This window comes from Bufo bufo, chromosome 1, assembly GCF_905171765.1.
Source record: "Bufo bufo chromosome 1, aBufBuf1.1, whole genome shotgun sequence".
Lineage (NCBI taxonomy): Eukaryota > Metazoa > Chordata > Amphibia > Anura > Bufonidae > Bufo > Bufo bufo.
The window spans coordinates 368,582,049-368,609,233 of record NC_053389.1 but is presented as its reverse complement, the minus strand read 5'-3'; the positions used below and the strand labels follow the sequence as shown (position 1 = coordinate 368,609,233).

At 42.5% G+C, this 27,185-nt stretch overlaps 1 protein-coding gene across 1 annotated transcript in view; it reads right to left on the bottom strand.

Annotated features, from left to right (window-relative positions):
• TENM2 (teneurin transmembrane protein 2) overlaps positions 1–27,185 on the bottom strand; it is a 3,383,593-nt gene that overhangs the window by 2,919,692 nt on the left and 436,716 nt on the right. The window contains exon 4 of the mRNA XM_040404927.1: positions 4,167–4,401. Coding sequence (XP_040260861.1) covers positions 4,167–4,401 — 235 coding nt within the window. The remainder of the gene's footprint in view (positions 1–4,166; positions 4,402–27,185) is intronic.

Sequence of the window (27,185 nt, the reverse complement as noted above, 5' to 3'; positions counted from 1 at the left end):
ACTACCTGAGCCACTTGTGTGGGTTGTAGACTCCGTCTCATGCTACCACTAGAGTGAAAGCACCGCCAGCATTCAAAAGTGACCAAAACATCAGCCAGGAAGCATAGGAACTGAGAAGTGGTCTGTGGTCACCACCTGCAGAACCACTCCTTTATTGGGGGTGTATTGCTAATTGCCTATAATTTCCACCTGTTGTCTATCCCATTTGCACAACAGCATGTGAAATTGATTGTCACTCAGTGTTGCTTCCTAAGTGGACAGTTTGATTTCACAGAAGTGTGATTGACTTGGAGTTACATTGTGTTGTTTAAGTGTTCCCTTTATTTTTTTGAATATATATATATATATATATATATATATATATATATATATTGCAAGCATATTCTGCACATCCCTTACAGACATTATATTATTTTTTTTTTAAACAATTGTAGAAGTCTGATATTTTTTTATAGTTTTATATAATCAAATAGGCCATACTCTTGACACTATCGGAATGAATAAGAGCAGGGAAATTGCTGACATCAAAACTTATGTTTTAACTATGGGGTCTTATGAAGCCAATCGCTGTGCCTATGCATATGGACACAAATGGGACTCTTCTACTGGTTACCCCTTAGCACTTAATGATTATAAAGGTACATCAGGAAATGCATTTACTTGGTGCACTATGCCATATATGCACATTATATAGTAGAAAATTGCAGCACACAGTTTTTTTTCAAAAAACTTGAAACCGTACTTGGCTTCGGTCCTGAGGAAGCGAAGCTGGATTTCCTCGTGCTTCATAGTAATGAATCCATTTTCTCTGAAATGGCGGTAAAAACAAAAAAAAAATACATACTCATGTCATCCATTTGCACTTGAGGAGGCCATCACGGTCATCTTGATTGAAGATACCCCGTGAAATCTCTTGCGCACTGACATATGACGTCACCATGCAAGATTTCATGCGGTGTCTTCAATCAAGATGGCTATGATGGCCTCTTCAAGTGCAAATGGTTGAGGTGAGTATGTATTTTTTTTTTTTTTAACACTGAATAATCCCTGAAAGACCCAAATGGTAGTCTCAGATGCCACGATCACTGATGAATGCGCCATCTAAGGGGTTCAATGACAGGGGGCTTCGCAACATACAAAGAAATGAGCTTTGTGACAAAATAATTTGTCATAAAGCTAATTTCTGTGTGAAGTTCGGCAATGCAGCCAAATCGAATTTTCCATAACCCATCTCTAGCCATAATGTTTTTATTTTTCAATTCACATAGCCATATCAGGGCTTGTTTTTTTATTGAAACAAGTTGTATTTTCTAATGGCACCATTTAACTTTGCATATGATGAAGTGAGAAGCTGGAAGAAAATTCTAATTGGAGTGGAATTAGAAAAAAACACAATTATGCCAGTTTTTTTCATGTTTATGCTGTCAAAACTGCAGGTTAGTATGATTACTGAAATGCCACATTTATATATTTTTCTTGTGTTTTAATACTTCTAAAAACTTAATTACATTGTTATATTCCGACCACCATAAATATTTGTATTTTCGTTTAGAGAGCTGTATAAGAGCTCATTTTTTGAGATGTAATCTGTAGTTTTTGATTGAAACAATTTGAGGGTGTGTATAACTTTTTCTATAACTTTTTATTAAACTTTTTAGGAGGCAAAGTCACCAAAAAATAGTGAATAGGACTTATTTTTTCTTCATTACACCGTCCACCATAAGGAATAAATACTTTTATATTTTAATAGTAGGGACATTTTTGGATATAGCAATACTAACAATGCAGAATTTAATTTGTATGACTTTTTATTTTTTATAATGTTTAAAAGCGGTTACATTTTTTTCACTTTTTGTCCCCCTAGTGTACTATAATATGTCATCATCAGAGCGTTTCTCCCATAGAATGCAATGATTTACCATTGCAGCCTATAAGAAATTTACTATGTTCCTATCAGGCAGCGCTTGATATTTGCCTTCCTATGATAGGCCTCAGAACCATTAGAAGGCCTGAGACTGCCATAGCAACTAACGGTTCCAGCAATCTTATTGTGGGGGAACTTTTCAGTTATCAGGAGTGCTGCACTCCTGGTAATTGACCCCTTAGATGCCCACTCAGCTTCTGAGTTGACGCCATGTTTAAAGACCCAACATTTGCCATACAGTGAGGAACAGAAGTATTTGAACACCCTGCAATTTTGCAAGTTCTCCTACTTAGAAATCATGGAGGGGTCTGAAATTCACATTGTAGGTGCTTTCTCACTCTGAGAGACAGAATTTAAAAATAAAATTCAGGAAATCACATTGTATGATTTTTAATTAATTTATTTGTCTTGCACTGCTGAACATAAGTATTTGAACACCTGAGAAAATCAGTGTTAATATTTGGTACAGAAGCCTTTGTTTGCAATTACAGAGGTCAAACGTTTCCTGTAGTTCTTGACCAGGTTTTCACACACTGCAACAGGGATTTTTGCCCACTCCTCCACACAGATCTCCTCTAGATCTGTCAGGTTTTGGGGCTGTTGCTGAGCAACACAGAGTTTTTATGTTTTATCACCATTTCACCATTGTTTATTGGGCTTTGTTTTTATGACATTCACTATGAGGTAAAAATGACAAGACATAACCTTATTCTGCACGTCAGTAAATAATGGTGATACCAAATATAGTTTTGAGATAAGTTTTAATGATGTATATTTTAGCTTTGTGTAGTCATATTGTGTAGTCGTATAGTTATTTATTTATTTTTTTGCAATTTTGGGTTACTTTCAACTTTGGGGATGGTAAAGTGCCCAAAATGTAAATTCTGGCACTGGGAATTTTCTAAAAAAAAATTATGGCAGTCACTATTTGGATTAAATTAATTTTTCCTGTCATTTTCTGACAATGGCAATACGAATAAACAAAATAATGTATGGTAGTGTTAAAATCTAAATCAAAGCCTTCCACATTTGCAGTAAGGTGTTGTTACTGCTTAGCTCTGGTTCTACATTTCAGCATGAGACATTACTCAATTAAAAAAATGACTTTAAAAATATCACAGTGTTTTTTGGTAATGTACTTTCCCTGGAAAGTTACTTTAGCTGTATTGGTGCCTGCAGAACTCACAAATTAACAGAATAATGGCTCTGCAAGGTCAAGCTGGCAAAAATATATAAAAAATACAAATAACAATTGGAGCAAAACTGCTCAGTCACCAATATTCATTCCTCTGGGGAAGGACAAATACTGTAATCCCTCATATGCATACTGGAAAATATTCTGTAGCAGATTTTTAGCTTTCTCACAATCAGTCCCATTTTATTTTTATTTTTTTCCAAAATAGCTCTTGGATATTAAGCCTCCAATAATTGTAATTTGATAAACATATTAAAAAAAGAATAATGATTGTATAAGAGGTGCAGGGCTGTTGATCCATATTTTCTTTCTTTATGAACAAAGCTACACTGGAGGTACCAGCACAGTAAGGGTCCATTCACACGTCCACAAGTGTTTTGAGGTCCACAAAATGCCGATCCGCAAAACACAGACACCGGCGATGTGCATTCCGCATTTTGCGGACCACACATGGCCAGCACTTTAAATAGAAATGCCTTTTCATGTCCATGTCTGCGGACAAGAATAGGACATGTTCTATTTTTTGCGGAACGGAAGTGCAGATGCGGACAGTACACTGTGTGCTGTCCGCATCTTTTCCTGCCCCATTGAAAATGAATGGGTCCAGATCTGTTTTGCAACAATCTGGACCCATTTTGTGGACATGTGAATGGATCCAAAAGCAGTGCTCCAGTCTGATGAACTGACAAAACATAACCACAGATAGTACAAAAGGAGGAAAATCCCATTTACATGAAACCAACGACTGGAAAAATGGATTCAGTTCTGCTTCTCTGCTCTCAGATCGTATAATAATAGCTACAGGGGGAGATTTGTCAAACTGGTGTAAAGTAGAACTGGCTTAGTTGCCCATAGAATCAAATCAGATTCCACCTTTCATTTTTCACAGCTCTTTTGGAAAATGAAAAGTGGAATTTGATTGGTTGCTATGGGCAACCAGGCCAGTTCTACTTTGCACCAGTTTGATAAATCTCTCCCACAGAAGTGACTAAAAACAAACAAAAAAGAAACCTTGACTTGTAACTTATTCTAGGAGACACACTGTACCTGGTTTCCAGTGGAACATTGCTGTTGAGTACCCAGCTGTCCTGAAGCTGAACTGATTCTGGAGTTGTGGCCATATCATTTGGAGCTGGTGCTGGTGCATGAATCTGGTTTCTTCGGTTGGTAAGGGAATTCTTATTTAGAGAATTTGCAGAAGAATGGTGATGAGAGAGAGTGTGATTGTGAGGAGGAGGAAGCGGAGGCCGAAGTGTTGACTGGCTATGATGATTTGTTGGGCCTGGAATAATAGAAGGAATTTATATTACTAAAAGTTTGCAAACAACTTTTTGGTTTACATGAAAATTTAGAAGGTAGACCTTTAGCAAATTAACGCGGAATGGCGCTAGCAACAAACTAATGGTATCATGACGAAAACTTAACCTTCAGACAAGATGTAGCCTAAAGTAGTGAATGTAAACATATACCGTAGATAACTGTGGGGCATGATAACTTATCTTATGAACTAATATAATACTGTTGGTTTCCTGCAGTACTGAGGAAAAACAAATAACTTATTTACATATTCCAAGCTAGCATGTCATAAAACAATATAGCGGAAACACTTCTAAGCTTGAAGTCTATTCTTGGCAGACCAGATTGCCCAGGATTACATACCACTCTAGTAATAAAGCACTCTAATTTTGCTATGACTTCTTTTCCAGTCAGGCCTCTTTATCACAATTTATCAGGTAAGCATTGGTTCAGCAGCCACTGCATTTAAAAGCAGGTTTATGGTCAAAAAATAAATAAATAAATAAAAATAAATAAATGAATAAATAAATAAATAAATTACTCAAGGAGTAATTTAGCTCTAAACCATTAAATGTAGAATATAAACTTGCTTGCTTATTTTGTATAATATCTGCCCTTATAATTTACATGGTCCCTGCTCTACACAACTACTTGTATGATCAATGCTAAATATGTAGCCAAATATTATTTACAATTAAAATAACATATATAATGCAATAGTAAAAAAAAAAAGGAGTACATTACTTCTATATCACCCAGCTTTTTACCCAATAATATGCTTCAGAATCCTAAGCTCCAGATGCTAAGACTAAACAGTCATTTATTACCCTATAAATAAGTACATGAATATACCGGTAGATAAATACCATACAACTTTACATGCAGTGGTTTCAAGCAATTGGACTTTAGCATGTTGTAGACTGAGAAAAAATAAGATATACTGAGTAATAGAATACTAAAATAAATATAATTACAGTTAAGGAGAGGCCAAAAGGAATTTCTGGGAATGAAGCCAGTGATGATAAAGGTCTTATAAGTCACATTGATACACAGTTGAGTAACTACCATTTCAACCAAGAAGCCACTTAATAGTAATTCACTGCAAATTGACTTGAATAATAAAGAACATATAAATTACTTATCTGTGGATAGAGAAAGATTACTGTTGACAATTTAACATCTATGATTTATATTTAGGGAATTCCTTTTTGTACACACTTACATAAAAATCATTCAACTAGGGTCATGGTTAGTGAATCCACTGCCTGATACATAGCTTGTTGTTATGATATACAGTCAGGTCCATAAATATTGGGACATTGACACAATTCTAACATTTTTGGCTCTATACACCACCACAATGGATTTGAAATGAAACAAACATGCTTTAACTGCAGACTGTCAGCTTTAATTTGATGGTATTTACATCCAAATCAGGTGAACGGTGTAGGTATTACAACAGTTTTCATATGTGCTTCCCACTTGTTAAGGGACCAAAAGTAATGGGACAATTGGCTTCTTTGCTGTTCCGTGGCCAGGTGTGTGTTATTCCAACATTATCCCAATTACAATGAGCAGACAAAAGGGCCAGAGTTCATTTCAAGTGTGTGATTTGCATTTGGAATCTGTTGCTGTCAACTCTCAAGATGAGATCCAAAGAGAGCTGTCACTATGAGTGAAGCAAGCCATCATTAGGCTGAAAAAACAAAACAAACCCATCAGAGAGATAGCAAAAACATTAGGCGTGGCCAAAACAACTGTTTGGAACATTCTTAAAAAGAAGGAACGCACCGGTGAGCTCAGCAACACCAAAAGACCCGGAAGACCACTGTGGTGGATGACCGAAGAATTCTTTCCCTGGTGAAGAAAATACCCTTCACAACAGTCCAATCAATGAGATGAGATTGTGTTAGGATCTGGACTTGAACCCGGGACCTCTGCTGCGTCTGGCGGTGCCTCGACTTACTGAGCCACCTGAAATGCTGGACAGTTCCTTAGACAATTCCTTGAATGATCTTGTCTTGAATCTTGTTTGCCTTGAACCTTGAACTCTTTGCTCCTCCCATGAACTTCCTGATTTAAGCCATGTCTCTGCACTTCTTGGATGCCAGAATATTGTGCCTTTACCAGCCAATATCTTGCTCCTGTCTATCCTGCTGCCGACCGTATCTCTGCTATCATCCGTTACTGACATTTGGCTTGTTCCTCGACTACGCTCCTGCTTAATTCCAACCAGAAACTATTCGTTACCGACTTTGGCTAGTTTCTCAACCACGCTTCTGCTTGATCCCTGCCTGCTATATCTGCTACTGGACCTTGGCTTTCTCACCTCCTGCTTGGGCTATCCAGAGGACCGCGACCTGGTACTAACATGCAGCAAAGTCCATCTCCACCATCAGGAGCTCTGGTGAATACCGGTTAGTACTTAGACCCCGCACCTCAGGTGAACCCGTGTCATCAGCCAGGGTGACCAGTGTGAATATCTGCTCCGCTGCTATAGCTACTGACCTCCGAGCCTGACTCCAGACCGTGACAGAATATTCTGGCCCAAAACATGGAGGCCGTTGTAGCAGCTGCTGTGGCTCCTCTCAGGGTGCAAATCTCTGAGTTGCAGGCATTTGGTGTTAACTACCAGGAAAAGTTTGCTGATTTACAAATTGAAGTGAAAGGGCTACAAGAGGACATTCTTGATCTGCATAGACAATTGCGGGACTTTCGTTCCCGTGATACTTCTGCCGTAGATACTAACGCACGAATGCCCCTAACACTCAAGTTTAGTGGAGACCGTCACCATTACAGAGGTTTCCTTAATCAGTGTCGTATATACTTTCAGATGCAACCAGCTGCATTTACTTCTGACAGGAAAAGGGTGCTGTTTATTATCAATCTCCTGACTGAGGAAGCCTTAGCCTGGGCCTCCCCTTATGTGGAGAAAGATGATGTTATCCTGGATAATTTCAATAATTTTGTGGCTGCTATGAATCAAGTTTTCGATGATCCTAACCGCTGCGCTACTGCTGAGGCAAAATTGCACAAATTACGGCAGGGTAGACGCTCTGTTGCAGAGTACACCACGGAATTCCGACGTTGGATCTCAGATACCAATTGGATTCCAGCAGCACAAAAGAGTCAGTTCTGTCAAGGACTCTCTGAACAAGTAAAAGATGAGCTAGCCAGAGTAGAAAGTCCTGAAGACCTCGAGGCTTTTATTAAATTATGTATTCAAATTGATCAGAGGCTTAGTGAAAGGAAAAAAGAGAGACTGGGAATCCTAGGAAGTAATGGTGACATGCGTTTTTCTACTAGTCAGTTTACTCCTAAGGGTCCAAGAGTTCTTCCGGATTCTGACAGTCCTGAACCTATCAGGTGGATGCTATTAAAAGATCTATTACTACTCAGGAGAAAGAAAGACGACGTTCAGAAAACGTATGTCTTTATTGTGGAAACTCTGGACACTACACAATTAATTGTCCCAATAAATTTAGAAGAACAATTGCGGCAACTGATGTTGTATCTGAACAAATAAACTCAATTTCTCAGTCTGTCTCTCCTTTGATCCAGGGAGCAAATAAAGTTAATTCTTTATCAACTCATTTTATCATCCCTATAAAGCTTATCGTTGAAGATGGTGAAATACCTTGTTCTGCTATGCTGGACTCAGGGGCCGGGGGAAACTTCATGGACATTGAATTTGCCCAAAATCATAACATTCAAATAAGAAATAAACTCAACCCTATTGATATGGAAACTGTGGATGGCTCACCCTTATCTTCAGGACCTGTTACCCATGAGACTGTTTCACTTAAACTCCGAATTGAGACTGACCATCAGGAGATTATCAGCTTTCAGCTGATCACATCACCCAAGTTCCCTATCATCCTGGGCATTCCTTGGTTCTCTATCCATAATCCCTCCATCAACTGGGAAACACGTTCTTTAAGTTTTACATCTGACCATTGCAAAACACATTGCACGGAAACTTATCAAATATGCGCTCCACCAACCCTGGATTCACAAGCAGTTATGGTAACTACCCAGTTATACGACAAGCTACCTCCACAATATCTTGAGTTTCGGGACGTTTGTGATAAAAAGAACGTCGATCAGCTGCCTCCTCATCGCTCTTATGATTGCCCCATTGAATTGCTTCCAGGGGCAGAAATACCCTTTGGTCGCCTTTTTTCTTTATCAGAACCTGAACTGAAGGTGCTCCGGGAGTGGCTTAATGAGAATCTGGAGAAGGGTTTTATCAGACACTCAAGCTCTCCTGCTGGGGCAGCCTTGTTCTTCGTGCAGAAAAAGGACTCAACCCTGCGTCTGTCACGGATGTATGTGAGCAACAATAGAACTACACAGTACAGAGCTACTGACTGGACCCAGAACTAGGGAGGATAAAGGGTGACCCCTGTCCGACCCTCAACGCTCTCCCTATTCTGCTAAAGCACATGCCCGGATCCAAATGGCGGAACGAGGCATGCCCACGTGCCTAAGACTAATGACCCCTGTAACCCCTACAATAGTGGAAGGGGCACGGCCACCAGTGCCCTACTCAGTATATGGAGGGAACCGTGGCCACCTCAGATCCAGTCAGAAAATAAACAGGAACACAACAATGTCTGCACACTTAGCTGGAGGTGTTGCAGCCGCAGAGAAGACGGATCCAAGGACAGGCTGGCAATATCCGGAGTGCTAGCTGCAGCAGAACACAGGTCCAGTGAACTGATAGCTACAAGTGAAGAAACTAAAGCAAGAGCTACAACTGAAGTGAGAACTATAATCCACATCCTATCATAGGAGGAGGGGGTATATAAAGAGAGGGAAATCAAACACATGAAAAACAGCTGTGGTGAAAGAAACCAAAAGTAAACAGAGTAGTGAGAACTCCTCCCAGCTCTAGTAGTGACATCATCACAGGGGTGGAGAAACAGAGCTGTGAGAACGTCCCAAAGCTCTGGTAGTGACAGTACCCCCCCCTCTACGGGTGGACTCCGGACACCCAGGACCCACCTTCTCAGGATGAGCCCTATGAAATGCCCTGATGAGGCGAGTGGCTTTAATGTCCGACACCGGAACCCACATCCTCTCCTCAGGACCATAACCCTTCCAATGAACGAGGTACTGAAGAGAACCGCGGACCATGCGAGAGTCCACAATTCTGGAAACCTCAAACTCCAGATTGCCATCAACCAAAATCGGAGGAGGAGGCAAAGAGGAGGGTACCGTGGGCTGGACATATGGTTTTAAGAGAGATCTGTGAAATACATTATGTATCTTCCAAACCCGTGGAAGATCAAGACGGAAGGCAACAGGATTGATGACTGACAAGATTTTATAAGGCCCAATAAACTTGGGACCCAATTTCCAGGAGGGAACCTTCAACTTAATGTTTCTAGTAGACAACCACACCAGATCACCCACATTCAGGTCCGGACCAGGCACACGTCTCTTATCAGCCACACGCCTATACCTCTCACTCATCTTTTTAAGATTACTCTGAATTTTTTGCCAAATGGTAGACAAAGACGAGGAAAATCTCTCCTCCTCAGGTAAACCAGAAAGAGCCCCTCCCGAGAATGTCCCAAACTGCGGATGGAACCCATATGCACCAAAGAATGGTGACTTATCAGAAGATTCCTGACGACGGTTGTTCAGAGCAAACTCAGCAAGAGGGAGAAATGAACATCAATCCTCCTGGTTCTCTGCCACAAAACAGCGCAAATATGTCTCCAGATTCTGATTGAGGCGCTCAGTCTGACCATTCGACTGCGGATGAAAAGCAGAAGAGAAGGACAGCCGAACCCCCAGGCGAGAACAGAAAGCCTTCCAGAACCTGGACACAAACTGCGTGCCTCTATCGGAAACAATATCAGAGGGAATGCCGTGCAATTTAACAATATGGTCGACAAAAGCTTGCGCCAACGTTTTAGCATTGGGTAAACCAGGGAAAGGTACGAAATGAGCCATCTTGCTAAAACGGTCCACCACCACCAGGATCACCGACTTCCCCGAGGAACGAGGAAGATCCGTGATAAAGTCCATGGACAGGTGTGTCCAAGGACGGGAAGGAATGGGTAACGGGAGAAGGGAACCTGAAGGCCGTGAACGAGGGACCTTAGCGCGAGCGCACGTCTCACAAGCAGCCACAAAACCCTCCACCGACTTACGAAGAGCCGGCCACCAAAATCTCCGAGCAATGAGATCCACCGTGGCTCTACTCCCCGGGGTGACCAGCAAGAACCGTATCATGATGCTCCTTAAAGAGTTTGTGACGTAGCTCAGGAGGCACGAACAACTTCCCAGAAGGACAACGGGCAGGTGTCTCAGTCTGGGCAGCCTGGACCTCGGCCTCCAAATCGGAATATAGAGCAGAAACAACTACCCCCTCCGCCAAAATGGGACCCGGGTCCTCGGAGTTTCCTCCTCCCGGAAAACAGCGAGAGAGAGCATCAGCCTTCACATTTTTTATCCCAGGTCGGAATGTAACAACAAAATTGAATCTGGAGAAGAACAGAGACCATCTGGCCTGTCTCGGATTCATACGCCTGGCCGACTCCAAGTATGCCAGATTCTTATGGTCGGTAAAAACGGTGATAGGGTGCCTGGCCCCCTCCAACCAATGGCGCCATTCCTCGAAAGCCAACTTGATGGCCAACAACTCCCTATCTCCCACATCATAGTTTCTCTCTGCCGGGGAGAGTTTTTTAGAGAAAAAGGCACAGGGTCGCCACTTGGCAGGGGAAGGGCCCTGGGACAAAACCGCACCCACACCTACCTCGGAAGCATCCACCTCAACAATAAAAGGTAAGGAAACATCGGGATGCACCAAGACGGGAGCAGACGCAAAATTCTCTTTAATCTTAGAAAAGGCTGTAAGCGCCTCCTCCGACCAAGAGGAAAAATCCGCCCCCTTTTTTGTCATGTCAGTGAGGGGTTTGACAACAGAGGAATAATTCAAAATGAACTTTCTGTAATAGTTCGCAAAACCCAGAAAGCGCATCAATGCCTTCTGATTCTCAGGAAGCTCCCACTCAAGTACAGCACGGACCTTCTCGGGATCCATGCGAAAACCAGAAGCAGAGAGGAGAAAACCCAGAAATTGAATCTCCGATACCATAAAAAGACATTTCTCCAGCTTGGCGTACAATTTATTTTCCCGCAGAATCTGCAGAACCTGAAAAAGATGATCCTGATGGGTCTGAACATCAGGGGAAAAAATCAAAATATCATCAAGATACACCAATACAAATTTCCCCATTAAATGATAGAAAATACTATTAACAAAATGCTGAAAGACGGCCGGAGCATTCATCAGGCCGAAAGGCATAACGAGATTCTCGAAATGCCCGTCAGGGGTATTAAAGGCCGTTTTCCATTCATCCCCCTCTCTGACCCTGACCAGGTTGTACGCGCCTCTCAAATCCAATTTGGAAAACACCTTGGCCCCAACAATTTGATTGAAGAGGTCCGGGATCAGAGGAAGGGGATAGGGATCGCGAATCGTGATACGGTTCAGCTCCCTGAAATCTAGGCAAGGTCTCAGAGAGCCATCTTTCTTTTTAACAAAAAAAAAACCCGCGGCCACAGGTGACTTTGAGGGACGAATATGCCCCTTTTCGAGACTCTCGGAGATGTAAGTTCGCATAGCGATTCTTTCCGGTTGTGAAAGATTGTAGAGGCGTGCTTTTGGCAGCTTGGCGCCGGGAACGAGGTTAATGGGACAGTCAAACTCCCGGTGAGGAGGTAGCTCCTGAACACCGCTCTCGGAAAACACGTCCGAGAAATCAGAGAGAAATGATGGCAGCGTTTTAGTAGACACCTCTGCAAAAGTCGCTGTGAGACAATTCTCTCAACAAAAATCACTCCACTCATTTATTTGCCTTCCTTGCCAATCAATAGTGGGGTTATGTCTAGTGAGCCAGGGTAACCCCAAAACTAGAGGAGACGGCAATCCGTTAAGGACAAAACAAGATATATCCTCCACATGAGTGTCACCTACAGCTAGCCGAATATTGTGAACAATGCCCTTTAGAGATCTCTGTGAGAGTGGAGCAGAGTCAATAGCAAAAACAGGTATATCTTTATCTAATGTGCAAACCTGAAAACCATGCATGGCTACAAATTGAGTGTCAATAAGATTGACGGCCGCTCCACTATCGACAAAAATCTCACAAGAAATGACTTTGCTCTCTAGCGCCACCCTGGCAGACAGGAGAAAACGGGAACTGCAGGTCAGAGGAAAAGCATCAAATCCTACATCAACTTTGCCCAAAGTAGCAGAACTTGATGATTTACCTTTTGAGATTTTTCTCTTATTATCGCTCTTAGTACGGTTCAAGAATCTCGTAGACGGACAAACATTTGCCAAATGACCTATGCCCCCACAACAAAAACAGACCATACTCTGAGGACTAAATCCTCTTTTATCAGGGGCAAGTCGACCTAGCTGCATGGGCTCCTCCTCAGAGGGGAGCGAGACAGGATGAGGCCCCTGCACACTGAATGAGTCCGCACCACTGCCCCTAGACTGACAATGGCTGGACAGAGAGGTCTCGTTTCTTTCTCTTAGACGCCTGTCAAGGCGTACCGCCAATGACATGGCAGACTCTAAGGACGTTGGTCTCTCATGGAAAGCAAACGCATCCTTTAATCTCTCCGAGAGACCATGACAGAACTGACTCCGGAGTGCAGCATCATTCCAACCCGAATCAGCTGCCCATCTCCGAAATTCAGAACAATAAAGCTCCGCAGACCGTTTGTTCTGGCATAAAACACGTAGGTTAGATTCGGCCAGAGCAACACGATCCGGGTCATCATAAATCTGCCCCAGGGCCACAAAAAATCCCTCCACGGATCGAAGGGAGGGATCCCCTGATGGCAGCGAAAAAGCCCAAGTCTGAGCATTACCCCTGAGCAGGGAAATGACAATCCTCACCCTCTGCTCCTGATTACCAGAAGAGTGAGGACACAAGCAAAAATGGAGTTTGCATGCCTCTCTGAAACGAACAAAATTCTCACTGCCCCCGGAGAACGTCTCCGGAAGTGAGACCTTTGGCTCGCAACAGACTCCATGAGCCGGAGCAGGGCCCAATGCTTGAAGCTGGGTCATAGATTGACGGAGATCCGCTACTTCCAAAGAAAGACCCTGCATGCGGTCAAACAGGTCAGAAAGCGGATCCATGTCAAAAAAGGACGGTTTTGGTGGATTATAATGTCACGGATGTATGTGAGCAACAATAGAACTACACAGTACAGAGCTACTGACTGGACCCAGAACTAGGGAGGATAAAGGGTGACCCCTGTCCGACCCTCAACGCTCTCCCTATTCTGCTAAAGCACATGCCCGGATCCAAATGGCGGAACGAGGCATGCCCACGTGCCTAAGACTAATGACCCCTGTAACCCCTACAATAGTGGAAGGGGCACAGCCACCAGTGCCCTACTCAGTATATGGAGGGAACCGTGGCCACCTCAGATCCAGTCAGAAAATAAACAGGAACACAACAATGTCTGCACACTTAGCTGGAGGTGTTGCAGCCGCAGAGAAGACGGATCCAAGGACAGGCTGGCAATATCCGGAGTGCTAGCTGCAGCAGAACACAGGTCCAGTGAACTGATAGCTACAAGTGAAGAAACTAAAGCAAGAGCTACAACTGAAGTGAGAACTATAATCCACATCCTATCATAGGAGAAGGGGGTATATAAAGAGAGGGAAATCAAACACATGAAAAACAGCTGTGGTGAAAGAAACCAAAAGTAAACAGAGTAGTGAGAACTCCTCCCAGCTCTAGTAGTGACATCATCACAGGGGTGGAGAAACAGAGCTGTGAGAACGTCCCAAAGCTCTGGTAGTGACAGCGTCCGTGTATCGACTACAGAGATTTAAACAGGATCACAATTAAAAATCGCTGTCCACTCCCACTGATTCCAGAAATGCTCGAGAGAATCCTCTCCGCCAAGCTCTTTACCAAATTAGATTTACGGGGGGCATACAATCTTGTCCTCATTCGTCCTGGAGATGAATGGAAAACTGCTTTCAGAACCAGATATGGACATTTTGAGTCTTTGGTCATGCCCTTTGGACTGTGCAATGCTCCCGCAATCTTTCAGCATTTTATTAATGATGTTTTCCGAGATTTGCTGGATCAGTTTGTAATAGCCTATTTGGATGATATTCAATTTTTTTCTGATAATTTGGAAGAACACCACAAGCATGTCTGTATTGTCTTCGAGAGACTAAGGCAGAATCAACTTTACATCAAACTAGAAAAATGCGAGTTTGAACAAAGTCAGATCCAGTTCTTGGGTTACATAATTTCTTCTGAAGGGGTAATCATGGATCCCGATAAGATCAAAGCAGTAATTGATTGGCCTGTCCCTAGGAAAGTTAAGGAGATACAACGATTTGTTGGATTTGCCAAATTTTACAGGAGATTTATAAGGAATTTCTCCAAGGTAATAGCTCCAATTACACAGATGACAAAGAAAGGAATACCCTTTTTGTGGTCACCTGAGTCACAGGCTGCCTTTAGTAAACTAAAGACTCTCTTCACTACTGCACCAATACTGGTACATCCAGATCCTGAACTACCTTTCATCGTGGAAGTTGATGCTTCAGATTCTGCTGTGGGAGATATCCTTTCTCAGCGAATTGGAGAAAAAATGCAGCTTCATCCTTGTGCTTATTTCTCTCGACTGATGTCTCCAGCCGAGAAGAATTATGACATTGGAGACAAGGAGCTGCTGGCAATTAAGCAAGCATTTTCTGAGTGGAGGCCTCTGCTAGAAGGGGCTAAGCACCCTGTAACCGTTCTCACGGATCACAAAAATTTAGAATTTATTCGTTCTGCCAAGAGGTTGTCATCTAGACAAGCACGTTGGATCCTAGTCTTCTCGAGGTTCAATTTTGTTATCTCGTACCGCCCTGGGTCAAGGAATGGTAAGACTGATGCCCTGTCACGGATGTTGTCTGGGCCTCTCCAGGAAATAAACTCTGAATGTACGATCCTGCCTCAAAAGAACTTTCTAGGGGCCATGAGTTCTAAGACCTTTCTTAATCTTCTCAAGGAGGGGTATGAGAATGACCCACTTCTTAATCATCCTCCTAAAGACTTTAACCTCAAGTACAGCAACGGTTTTTGGACTCAAGCACATTGCCTCTATGTACCTGAATCAGTTTGAGTAGAAGCCCTCAGGTTGGTTCACGACTCTAAACTTGCTGGTCATTTTGGGGTTTCTAAAACAGAGGAACTCTTATCACGTTCCTTTTGGTGGCCTGGGTACAAGAAAGATGTCAAGAGTTATGTGGCTTTGTGTCGAACCTGTGCTCGCAATAAAACACCCCTATCTTCTCCTCTGGGGTTACTTCAACCACTGCCTGTTCCATCAAGACCATGGGGGTCAATTCCTATGGACTTTGTGGTCGACCTTCCCCTTTCTAAAGGGATGACCACCATCCTGGTAGTTGTGGACCGTCTCACTAAAATGGCTCATTTTATTCCAGTTAAGGGGGTATCCACTGCCGAACATACTGCAGAAGTAATGGTCCAGGAAGTTTTTAAACTACTTGGAATTCCTGATGATGTGGTGTCTGACAGAGGAGTACAGTTTACCTCTAAATTTTGGAGACGTTTTTGCTCAGCGTTGGGTGTAACAATTAATCTGTCCTCAGCTTTTCATCCACAGTCTAATGGTCAGACCGAGAGGACCAATCAAACTTTGGAGCAATACCTTCGATGTTTTGTGAGTTATCTTCAGGATGATTGGGTGGACTACCTTCCTACGGCAGAGTTTGCTTATAATAACTCTAAACATAGCTCCACTTCCCAAAGTCCCTTTTTCCTAAACACTGGGTATCATCCAGTTTTTATTCCAGATTTACCTATTTCAACTCCAATTCCTGCTGTTACCAACAGATTAACTTCATTACAGGAGATCCAGGAGAAATTGACGGATACATTGAAGGAGCTTCAGGAATATTACAAGAAGGCTGCTGACAGACATTGGAGATCAATCCCCACCTTTCACGTAGGTGACAAAGTTTGGTTATCTACCAAAAATTTGAAGGTTCAGGTTCCATGTGCTAAGTTGGGTCAAAAGTTTGTAGGACCTTTTGAGATTTCTGCTCAAATCAACCCGGTCACTTTTCGCCTAAAACTTCCCGACAATATGAGGATTCACCCTGTTTTTCATGTATCGCTACTCAAAACGTTTCATGAAAATACTTTTTCTGGAATAATTCATCCTCCTCCTCCACCTGTTGAAGTACAGGGTGAATTTGTGGTGGAAAAAATTCTTGACTCCAGGATCTTTCGGAACAAATTACAATATCTGGTTTAATGGGAAGGATATGGGCCAGAAGAAAACTCTTGGGAGCCTGATGAGAATGTTCATGCCCCTAGATTAACAAAGGAATTCCACCAGAGGTTTACTCACAAACCTGGCCCTAAGACATCCAGGGGATGTCCTGGGAGAACGGGAGTACTGTTAGGATCTGGACTTGAACCCGGGACCTCTGCTGCGTCTGGCGGTGCCTCTACTTGCTGAGCCACCTGAAATGCTGGACAGTTCCTTAGACAATTCCTTGAATGATCTTGTCTTGAATCTTGTTTGCCTTGAACCTTGAACTCTTTGCTCCTCCCATGAACTTCCTGATTTAAGCCATGTCTCTGCACTTCCTGGTTGCCAGAATATTATGCCTTTACCAGCCAATATCTTGCCCCTGTCTTGCCTGCTGCCGACCGTATCTCTGCTATCATCCGTTACTAACATTTGGCTTGTTCCTCGACTACGCTCCTGCTTAATCCCAACCTGCACTATTCGTTACCGACTTTGGCTAGTTTCTCAACCACGCTTCTGCTCGATCCCTGCCTGCTATATCTGCTACTGGACCTTGGCTTGCTCACCTCCTGCTTGGGCTATCCTGAGGACCGCGACCTGGTACTAACACGCAGCAAAGTCCATCTCCACCATCAGGAGCTCTGGTGAATACCGGTTAGTACTTAGACCCCGCACCTCAAGTGAACCTGTGTCATCAGCCAGGGTGACCAGTGTGAATATCTGCTCCGCTGCTATAGCTACTGACCTCCGAGCCTGACTCCAGACCGTGACAGATTGGAGGTGTTGGTTACAGCTGCCCTGCCCTATAAAAAACACACACCAGGTCTGGGTTTGCTTTTCACAAGAAGCATTGCCTGATGTGAATGATGCCTCACACAAAAGAGCTCTGAGAAGACCTACAATTAAGAATTGTTGACTTGCATAAAGCTGGAAAGGGTTACAAAAGTATCTCCAAAAGCCTTGCTGTTCATCAGTCCATGGAAAGACAAATTGTCTATAAATAGAGAAAGTTCAGCACTGCTGCTACTCTCCCTAGGAGTGGCCGTCCTGTAAAGATGACTGCAAGAGCACAGCGCAGACTGCTCAATGAGGTGAAGAAGAATCCTAGAGTGTCAGCTAAAAACTTAAAAAAGTCTCTGGCATATGCTAACATCTCTGTTAGCGAATCTACGATACGTAAAACACTAAACAAGAATGGATTTCATGGGAGGATACCACAGAGGAAGCCACTGCTGTCCAAAAAAACATTGCTGCACGTTTACAGTTTGCACAAGAGCACCTGAATGTTCCACAGCAGTACTGGCAAAATATTCTGTGGACAGATGAAACCAAAGTTGAGTTGTTTTGAAGAAACACAGAACACTATGTGTGGAGAAAAATAGGCACAGCAACATCAAAACCTCATCCGAACTGTGAAGTATGGTGGTGGGGGCATCATGGTTTGGGGCTGCTTTGCTGCGTCAGGGCCTGGACGGATTGTTATCATCGAATGAAAAATGAATTCCCAAGTTTATCAAGACATTTTGCAGGAGAACTTAAAGCCATCTGTCCACCAGCTGAAGCTCAACAGAAGGTGGGTGTTGCAACAGGACAACAACCCAAAACATAGAAGTAAATCAACAACAGAATGGCTTAAACAGAAGAAAATATGCCTTCTGGAGTGGCCCAGTCAGAGTCCTGACCTTAACCCGATTGAGATGCTGTGGCATGACCTCAAGAAAGCGATTCACACCAGACATCCCAAGAATATTACTGAACTGAAACAGTTCTGTAAAGAAAAATTGTCAAGAATTACTCCTGACCGTTGTGCACGTCTGATCTGCAACTACAGGAAACGTTTGGTTGAAGTTATTGCTGCCAAAGGAGGTTCAACCAGTTTTTAAATCCAAGGGTTCACATACATTTTCCACCTGCATTCTGAATGTTTACATGGTGTGTTCAATAAAAAACATGGTAACATTTAATTCTTTGTGTGTTATTAGTTTAAGCAGACTGTGATTGTCTATTGTTGTGACTTAGATGAAGATCAGATCACATTTTATGACCAATTTGTGCAGAAATCCATATCATTCCAAAGGGTTCACATACTTTTTCTTGCAACTGTAACTGCAATAGCGTTTTATGATGCAGTCAGTTCTTATATAAAAGTGGGTCTATTTTACTGTACTTATATGATAATGTCATATATGATAATGTCAGATAGGAACTAAATGCCTCATAAAACATTATGATGCTGTCAGTTCGAGTCAGAAGATCCGCAATATGTTAATTTGTGTGTGAAAATGATCCTGGTGTGTGTGAGATAGAAACTTTTAATTTTGATAGTGTGCAAATACAAGCAAAAAAGGCTCATAGCAATTAGGTTTAGTTTTACTGATGCATTCCTATCTGGTCACTTTCTGTTTATTTGCCATTCATCACCTGAAATGCATTTCACACATAGCCTTCTGCAGTTTGATTTCTACATTCAGTGACTTTAATGACATAAAGGGCACAATGCCCTTCCCAGAATTCATTGCAGAAGCCCCAAGCGGTAAATGGGTAAATAATATATAAGTGGAATTTATGAGAAAAATAAGGCCATAAAACAACAATCATACCATAGGTTCTAATATATGAGTTGCTCTATTCCAGACATCTCTATGTTTCTAAGGAAAAGAACATCTGCTTGACATCCTTGCATTTGCTGATGATTAGGACATTCAAATACTTAATGTGTAGAATGTTTTCAAAATCAGGTTACATTTATTAGTCGTCCCATTTGGTGCAGAGCTCGTAGCTTGCAAATAGTAACATGTTTCTCTTGATGAGAAAACAATGGAAATTAAATGCATCTGCACATCAAAGAATGTCTAAGAAAAAAGGATGTACTTTGGTATCACTCATTATGACTAAAGGCCCCTTTAACAATTTAGCAGGTGATTGTCTAGAACAGGCATTCTCAAACTGCGGCCCTCCAGCTGTTGTAAAACTACAACTCCCACAATGCCCTGCTGTAGGCTGATACCTGTAGGCTGTTCAGGCATGATGGGAGTTGTAGTTTTGCAACAGCTGGAGGGCCGCAGTTTGAGGATGCCTGGTCTAGAAGGAAGGGTTCATTCCAGGCAAATGCCTGCTCATCAGTAAAGGAGACCACTGCATTTGCATGCAGAGATCTCTTTCACAGTATGGGGAGTAGCAATCGCTAATGCCTTCGCTCGTCGCCTTACCGAATCATTGTTTACCGTCAGCAGACACTGTTTAGACAGCATGGCAAACAATGATTTTGGTGACAGCACAAAGTATCATATTACCCAATGAACGAGCGTTTCGTACATAATACATTTTGCCACAAAGTCAAAGTACAGCTAATTTTACAGACATGATGGCAGCAGTTACATGATGGCAGTAGCAGCCATATAGTAAGGAACATTATAGTAGGCAGGTAACATGATGGTAGGCAGGCAGAAATCAGCAGTGACAAGATGGAGCATCATCAGCAAGGCCAGATTTATTCCTTTGTCTCACCCTGGTGCCACACGTGAAAAAACTGTTCCATCATGTTGACTTAGTTGTCCCTAGCAACCAATCATTCCACCTTTAATTTTTCACAGTTCCTTTAGAAAATGTAAGGTGGAATCTGATTGGATGCCACAGGTACCTAAGCCTGTTTTCTTTTGCACAAATTTTGATAAATCTACCCCCCTCAGTGTTTCCGGGTAATAAAGTAATTTGGCCTCCATTTTGGCAGGAGGGAAACAATCCCCCCTTTTTTCTTTGATAGCGAAGATCTAAAAGCATGGCTATATATCAATCATCAGACTGTTTGATGTGGTTGCCTTTCAATATGAAAGAAAGCAAACATACAGCGCGCCAGAGCGTGCCCAAGGAGCTAGTTCTTTCCAGCTCTTCCCAGTCACTGAGATGGTCAGTGTGGTCATCATCATCCTCCTGCTCCTCCGCCTCCAATTCCTCCGCCTCCAATGGCAGCTCCTCATCCTCCACCATGCGACTTTCTCGATGTGGGTCCTAAACTACAAGGCTGGCAGCAAGATGTGTCCCTGTTGGATAAGCATGTGCATCTGTTCTAAGACAAATATCAGGGAGCCACAGTTGTCTCTACTGACAAATGTTGAGCCTCTTTAAAGGGCTCCAGTACGGGACAGGTGTCTCTGAGCAGCCACTGTCTTACCTAGAAACAACACATTTTCCCTGCTGAGGTGGTCTGGTGCATGACAAAATCATTCATGGCTTTCCATTGTTCGTACAGACACTCTAGAATGTACATTGTTGAATTCCAGTGAGTTGGAATGTTGCAGATTAAGTTGGGTAACTGCAGAGAGTTCTGTTGTTGCAAGTCCACAAGGGTGTTCCTTGCCACATTAAGAATAGTTGAAATGCAAAGACGGTCTTCTGTACTTGCCAGCATCTTGCACAAGCAAGTGTACAGTACTTTAAAAAAAGAAAAAGTTTTGTACAACTAGGTTTATCACATGCATCATCAGGGAGCAGAAGGCATGTGTTATTTTCCCAGAGTCAGCATGGCCACAATGTTGCATCCATTGTTGCTGAGCATCTTGCCCAGTTTGAACTGGCGGAACAGCCAGCAGAATGTTTGCTGCTTGATGCACTTTAGTAAGGGATTGGCTGTGTAGCTTCTGTCACCCAGGCCGATCAGCTGTATAACTGCATGGCAACACTTGACTTTACACATGTGATAGGACTGAAGGGGACTAGGAGCGACAGTCTTCCCTCCTTGTGGGGACAGGATGATTTCCATTAAGGAGGAGGTGGAGAAGGCGTATAAGTGCCTGGTGTGGGAACCAGGGCTACACAAACATGGAGGTGTCAAATGGACCTGGATTTGCTTGAGCGGGGATGGGGTTTGCTGGGGATCTGCTTCACAGCTACCATGAAAAACATTGACCCAGTGGGTTGTGAAAGGGCTTCTCCAGGTGTCCACCATGGCATGCACCTTGCCATAGTGAGACTTGCAAGGAGGGGCCTACATTTTTGTCCTCTGTGTAAGAGTACAAGGCAGGGATGGCTTTTTGGGAGACATAATGCTGGATAGATATTTTTCAGTGAGCCTGAGTACCAGTAATCATCTCCCTAAAGGAAGAAGACTCTACTAAATGGTACAGCAGTGACTGCACCACCAGCGAATTGCCTAGGTGGGAGTTAAGATTGCTAAATAATGGATTGCTGGGCATCTAAAGTAGTTTCCTGGCCACACATTCCATTATAGAAGGCTGACAATGGAGCGGAGAAGATGAAGTCTGTGGGAGAGTAATATGTGATGATGATGATGATGATGATGACAGAGACACAGTACTACCCTTGGATGTGGCAATTCTTGATGTGCTAGCTAGTGGACACCTCTAGTTTCCCACTCAGGGTGATGTCGCTTCATGTGGTTAAATAGAGCTGTGGTGCCTAAGTTTGTGTTTAACTGCCCATTACTTATTTTACTCTTGCAGATCTTGCACATGGCAATGCTTTTGTCTTGTGGCAGCATAGAGGAAAATTGTCATATTGTAGAAATTTGTGCAGAACTAGCAGCAGCTGAGCTTGGCTTAGCTCTGGCACGTTTTAGGCCAGCTGTACTCACAGTATTAACATCATCACCAGTTCCCAAAGCAGATCTGGCTCGGACAGTTCTTTGGGAGGTTCTGGACGCACATAACCTCTAGTATTTATTGCTGCCTCTGCCACCACCACCCTCTTCCCCTGATGTTACATCCGGCCCAGCTCCCCAATCCAGCTCTAAGGTCCTGTACAACAAACAATCATCAGAATCCTCACCCTCCCCGACACTTTTATCAGACTTATTAATTCAGAAATGGACGGCACTGCGCTTTCATTAAGATCCGGGTGCACGGTCAGCAGGTCGGATCCCCATCAAATTATAATGAATGGACCGGCACTTCGTAATTTCTTTGCAAAAAAGACTTCTTTATTCGTCACTCATATGTGACGCGCGTTTCGGCACAGACATGTGCCTTTGTCAAACACCTGTTGTTTGACAAAGGCACATGTCTGTGCCGAAACGCGCGTCACATATGGGTGATGAATAAAGAAGTCTTTTTTTGCAAAGAAATTACGGAGTGCCGGTCCATTCATTATACTTTTATCAGACTGTGATATCTCATGGGGAACAACTTGGCCCCCCACCCTATTCCATGCCATGTATTTGCCCCAACTGCCACTGTTGCTACTACTGCCCTTACCGACACCACCATGGCTACAAGAGCCATCACTACTACCACTAACACAGCTATTCATGCCCCCCCCCCACCACACACACATTCTGCCTGAACCTCCTCCTTGTAACAGTCCAAACGCTGATTGCTTTTACACTGGTCTTCAAAAGGGAGATTTTCTTGACTATCTGCCATAGTGATGGGGTTTTGTTGCTACTAGGAGGGGGCAGTATAGACAGAGAAGATGCAACTGAAAGGCTTCTCTGGGGCAGCAAGGAGGAATAGCAGAAGGAATGCTGTGACCCCTGGTTTCAATGCATGGTGTCAGAGTCAGAAGTGATCTCCACATCATCCTGCTGTGACTGAGAAAAGGAGGCCATAATCTCCTCCTTTTTATCCTGAATAATTATCTTGTACCTTTCTGAAGCCAAGGAGAACTGTTGCCTACCACCACAACTACTACTGTCTGGATGGCTGCTGCTGCTAGTACCCACATTCTGCCTCTTGTAAGATGAGGCCTGGTTCTTTAGTTTTCTACCCTTCTGTATTCCAGACCGTATTATGAGTCCTAATGAAAACTCTCAATTTTCCTGAATGAAAAGTCATAGGTTTGGTACACAGACCCAGAAATTATGGAACTGTTATTGCAAAATTGCAGAGGTGCAATTAAATGTCCTTCCCCTTCTAAAAACAATTGATTTTGGGACTATTGCAGTACTGTTGCAGTAAGATTTCTGCCTACTATGTTATTTTTATTTAGATTATATAAAAAAAATTGTGAAATGGTGCAAAAAAGCAGCCGTAAGAACTGGATACACCAAGGGAGGAGAAGTAATTTCTTTAGATTTTTTAATTCCCTTCCAACCCACTTCTTTCTTTGGATCAATGAACTGCTATAAAAACTACAAAAGTATGAACTAACCCTAAAGAGTTTGTCTAGGACATTTAAAAACTTTGAGAATAAATTATAAAATGACAAAGTATTACTTACTATTCTCCTATTCTAGCACTGCCAATCTGATGCTCCCTCTAGTTATGATGTTACAACCACCTACCCACGATGGCTACAGCAGTCACATGCAGGTGGTCACAATGTCATCATTGCAGGACAGTGAAAAAGCCCAGAATGGTAGTGGATTTTCTATATGTGTAGTGGTTATTTTGTTGTTTTATCACATCCCCTTTCTTCTCCAAGGTTTTCAAATGTCCCAAAAGTCATTTAGACATTATATTTTTTAAAATATAATCTATACTTTCTGTGCATGATTATGACGGCGTCTATCTTAGTAAAGCAGTGCTCTGTAAATAGCAGCCACACAGGCATACTGTTGGAACCTGTATTCTGGAGATGCCTTCTAAAAGAAAGTGTTCTAGGCATGTTTGAGATCTGTGCAGCAGTCATTGTGCAGGGAGGGGGAGGACATAAGCTGTGACCATTACCTACTGTGAATGGTGGATGCTGCATTATTGACAACCATCTGCATAATAAAGGTGTTAACTTTTGTTGTAATAATGCCAGTGGTGATAATGATATGATTGCTGCAAAGTGATCTTGACAGACAACTGTGAGGCTCTGTAGTCAATCTTTAACCCCTTCCCCACCAGCGCTGTAATAGTACGGCGCTGGGCGGGTCGTTAAAGATGGCGCCTGCTCCTGAGAGCTGCGGGCGCCATAGCCACGGGTGGCCGCCTGCTTCTTATAGCAGACACCCCCGGCTAATGTCCGCAACCGGCAGTAATGCGGATCGCGGACATTTAACCCCTCAGATGCCGTGGTCAATCCCGACCACGGCATCTAAGCGTGCTGAAAACCAAAAGCGCACGCTTTCAGTGGTGCTCTGTCTCCGCAGTGTGCCGATTGGAGGAGCCGGAGTGTGCATGCAGCAGCCCCTGTCTTTGTGAATGACAGGAGGCTGCTGCATAGTATTTCCTATGGAGCCCTTGCCTGTAATAGGGCTCCATAGGAAACTACTAAAATCATCATAGATTCCAATGCTAGTGCATTGGAGTCTATGATAATAGCAATATTATGATTGCATGGTATAGTTCCCTATGGGAACTATAAAAAAGTGTAAAAAAAAAAAAAGGTTTTAAAAAAAAAAAATATTTAAATTCAAATCACCCCCCTTTTCCCAAAATATAAATAAAAGAACTAAAACATTTAAAAAAATACACATCATGGGTGTCGCAATGTGCAAAAACGCCCATAGTATAAAAATATAAAAATACGGCAAACAGCAAAACATAAAAAAAGCGTCCAAATGCCCAATTTGCCGTGTTGGTCGCTTCATTTTCTACAAAAAAAAATAAATAAAAAGTGATCAAAAAGTTATACACACCCCAGAATGGTATCAATGAAAAGTTCAGATCGCCCCTCAAAAAAACTGAGCCCCCATACAGCTCCGTACACTTAATTACAAAAAAGTTATAGGAGTCAAAATATGATTTTTTCCCACTTTTTTTTTTTATCACTATCAAAACGCAAGAAAAACTATATATATATATATATATATATATATAAGGTATCGCCAGATTCATACTGACCTGTAGAATAAAAGTAACCAGTCAGTTTTATCATATATTGAACATCGTAAATAAAATAAAAACTTAAAACTGTGATGGAATCTTTTTTTTGCAATTTCACCCCATTTGAATTTTTTTTCCCGCTTCCCACTACATCATATGCAATATTAAATGGCGTTGGAAATTACAACTTATCCCGCAGAAATCAAGCTTTCATATGGCTATGTGATTGGACAAATAAAAAAACTTATGGCTCTGGGAAGTGAGGGAGCGCAAAACGAAAAAATGCAAAAAAACAAAAACCTCAAGGGCTGAAAGGGTTAAATAAGTATGTTTGGCATACTTTATTCTTATTCGATACTAAGTAGAGTTGTCAAAATTTACTAAACTTTTGCAGTTGAGAGGTCAATTAAATACAGCTTTTAAAAGCTGTTTGACTTTTTGCATATATTTAGCAGCAAGGCGGAAAGCAATCATTGGTTATATCAATATATTATCACTGCAGCCAGTAAAAGGTTGGCCTGTTCTTTATTGCTCGATGCTGCATGATGACTTCTTGGATCGTTTGGAATTTAGAAAGGTTTGATGTGTATGAAAATTATTAGGAGTAAAACTGTTAAGTGAGTAGGTGGGAGTTCCCTTCACATTAGTGGGATATTGAACATTTGGTGAAAAAACCCAATGCTACTGATATATGCGTGGGCACAAATAAATGTTAGCAGTTTGATGCCAATCAGGATGCTTTATAAGCAGACCTCTTGCTACTTTATGTCAGCAGGAATCTGATGCTAAGAACACTAGTACATTGGAAATTGAGGATTAAATTGAAGCTTAGTAATTTAAGCAAGGTATGGAAGTTTGAGAATTTAGCATTTTCTTGATGTTGAACTTTTTATTTCCATCTTTAAAGTGGAATGATGCATGTAACATAAGCAAAAATTGGTTTGGCTATTTTACGCTTTTAAATATTATTTGTAAGGTTGTGGCAATTTTTTCCCACCAGTGGTATTTCATCCTTTTGGTCAGTGTAAATGCTACCAAAACATACAATTGGTGTGTGTCAGAAATGTTTTCATATTAATATCTTTCTATTCTATGAATACATTTCGGTACAACTAGTTTATGTGCACGCACGCACCCTAAGGGCTTGTTCACACGACCGTGTGAAGCCCTTGCTGTGGACCGCAAATTGCTGTCCGCTAAGCACGGGCACCTGCTGTGTGGCAGTCGCATAGGGATCGCGGCCCCATTCACTTGAATGGGGCCGCGATCCCTCCGTTCCGCAAAAAGATAGAGCAAGCTCTATCTTTTTGCAGTGCGGAAGCACGGAACGGAACCTGAAAAAGCGCTCCGTAGTGGTTCCGTAGTGTTCCGTTCCGTGGTTCTGTTCAGCATCTCCGGATTTGCGGACCTATTGAAATGAATGGGTCCACATCTGTGATGCGGAATGGCCACGGAACGGGACCCGTGTATTGCAGATCAGCAAATGCGGTCCGCAATACGGGCACGGGCTTCACACTGTTGTGTGAACGAGCCCTAAGTCCGGGGAGAAAAGCTGAGTTGACTTCTCACTGAAGAACCAGTTTTATATAATAACCAATGATAAATTATTGAGTACCCTAGTAGTTTGGCCTTCTCTGTCAAATCATGCCTTCAGTTGAAACCTCAATGTATAACTTCACGTTTCTACCCAAGAATTAAAAATATAATACTCTATGCCGTTTATCAG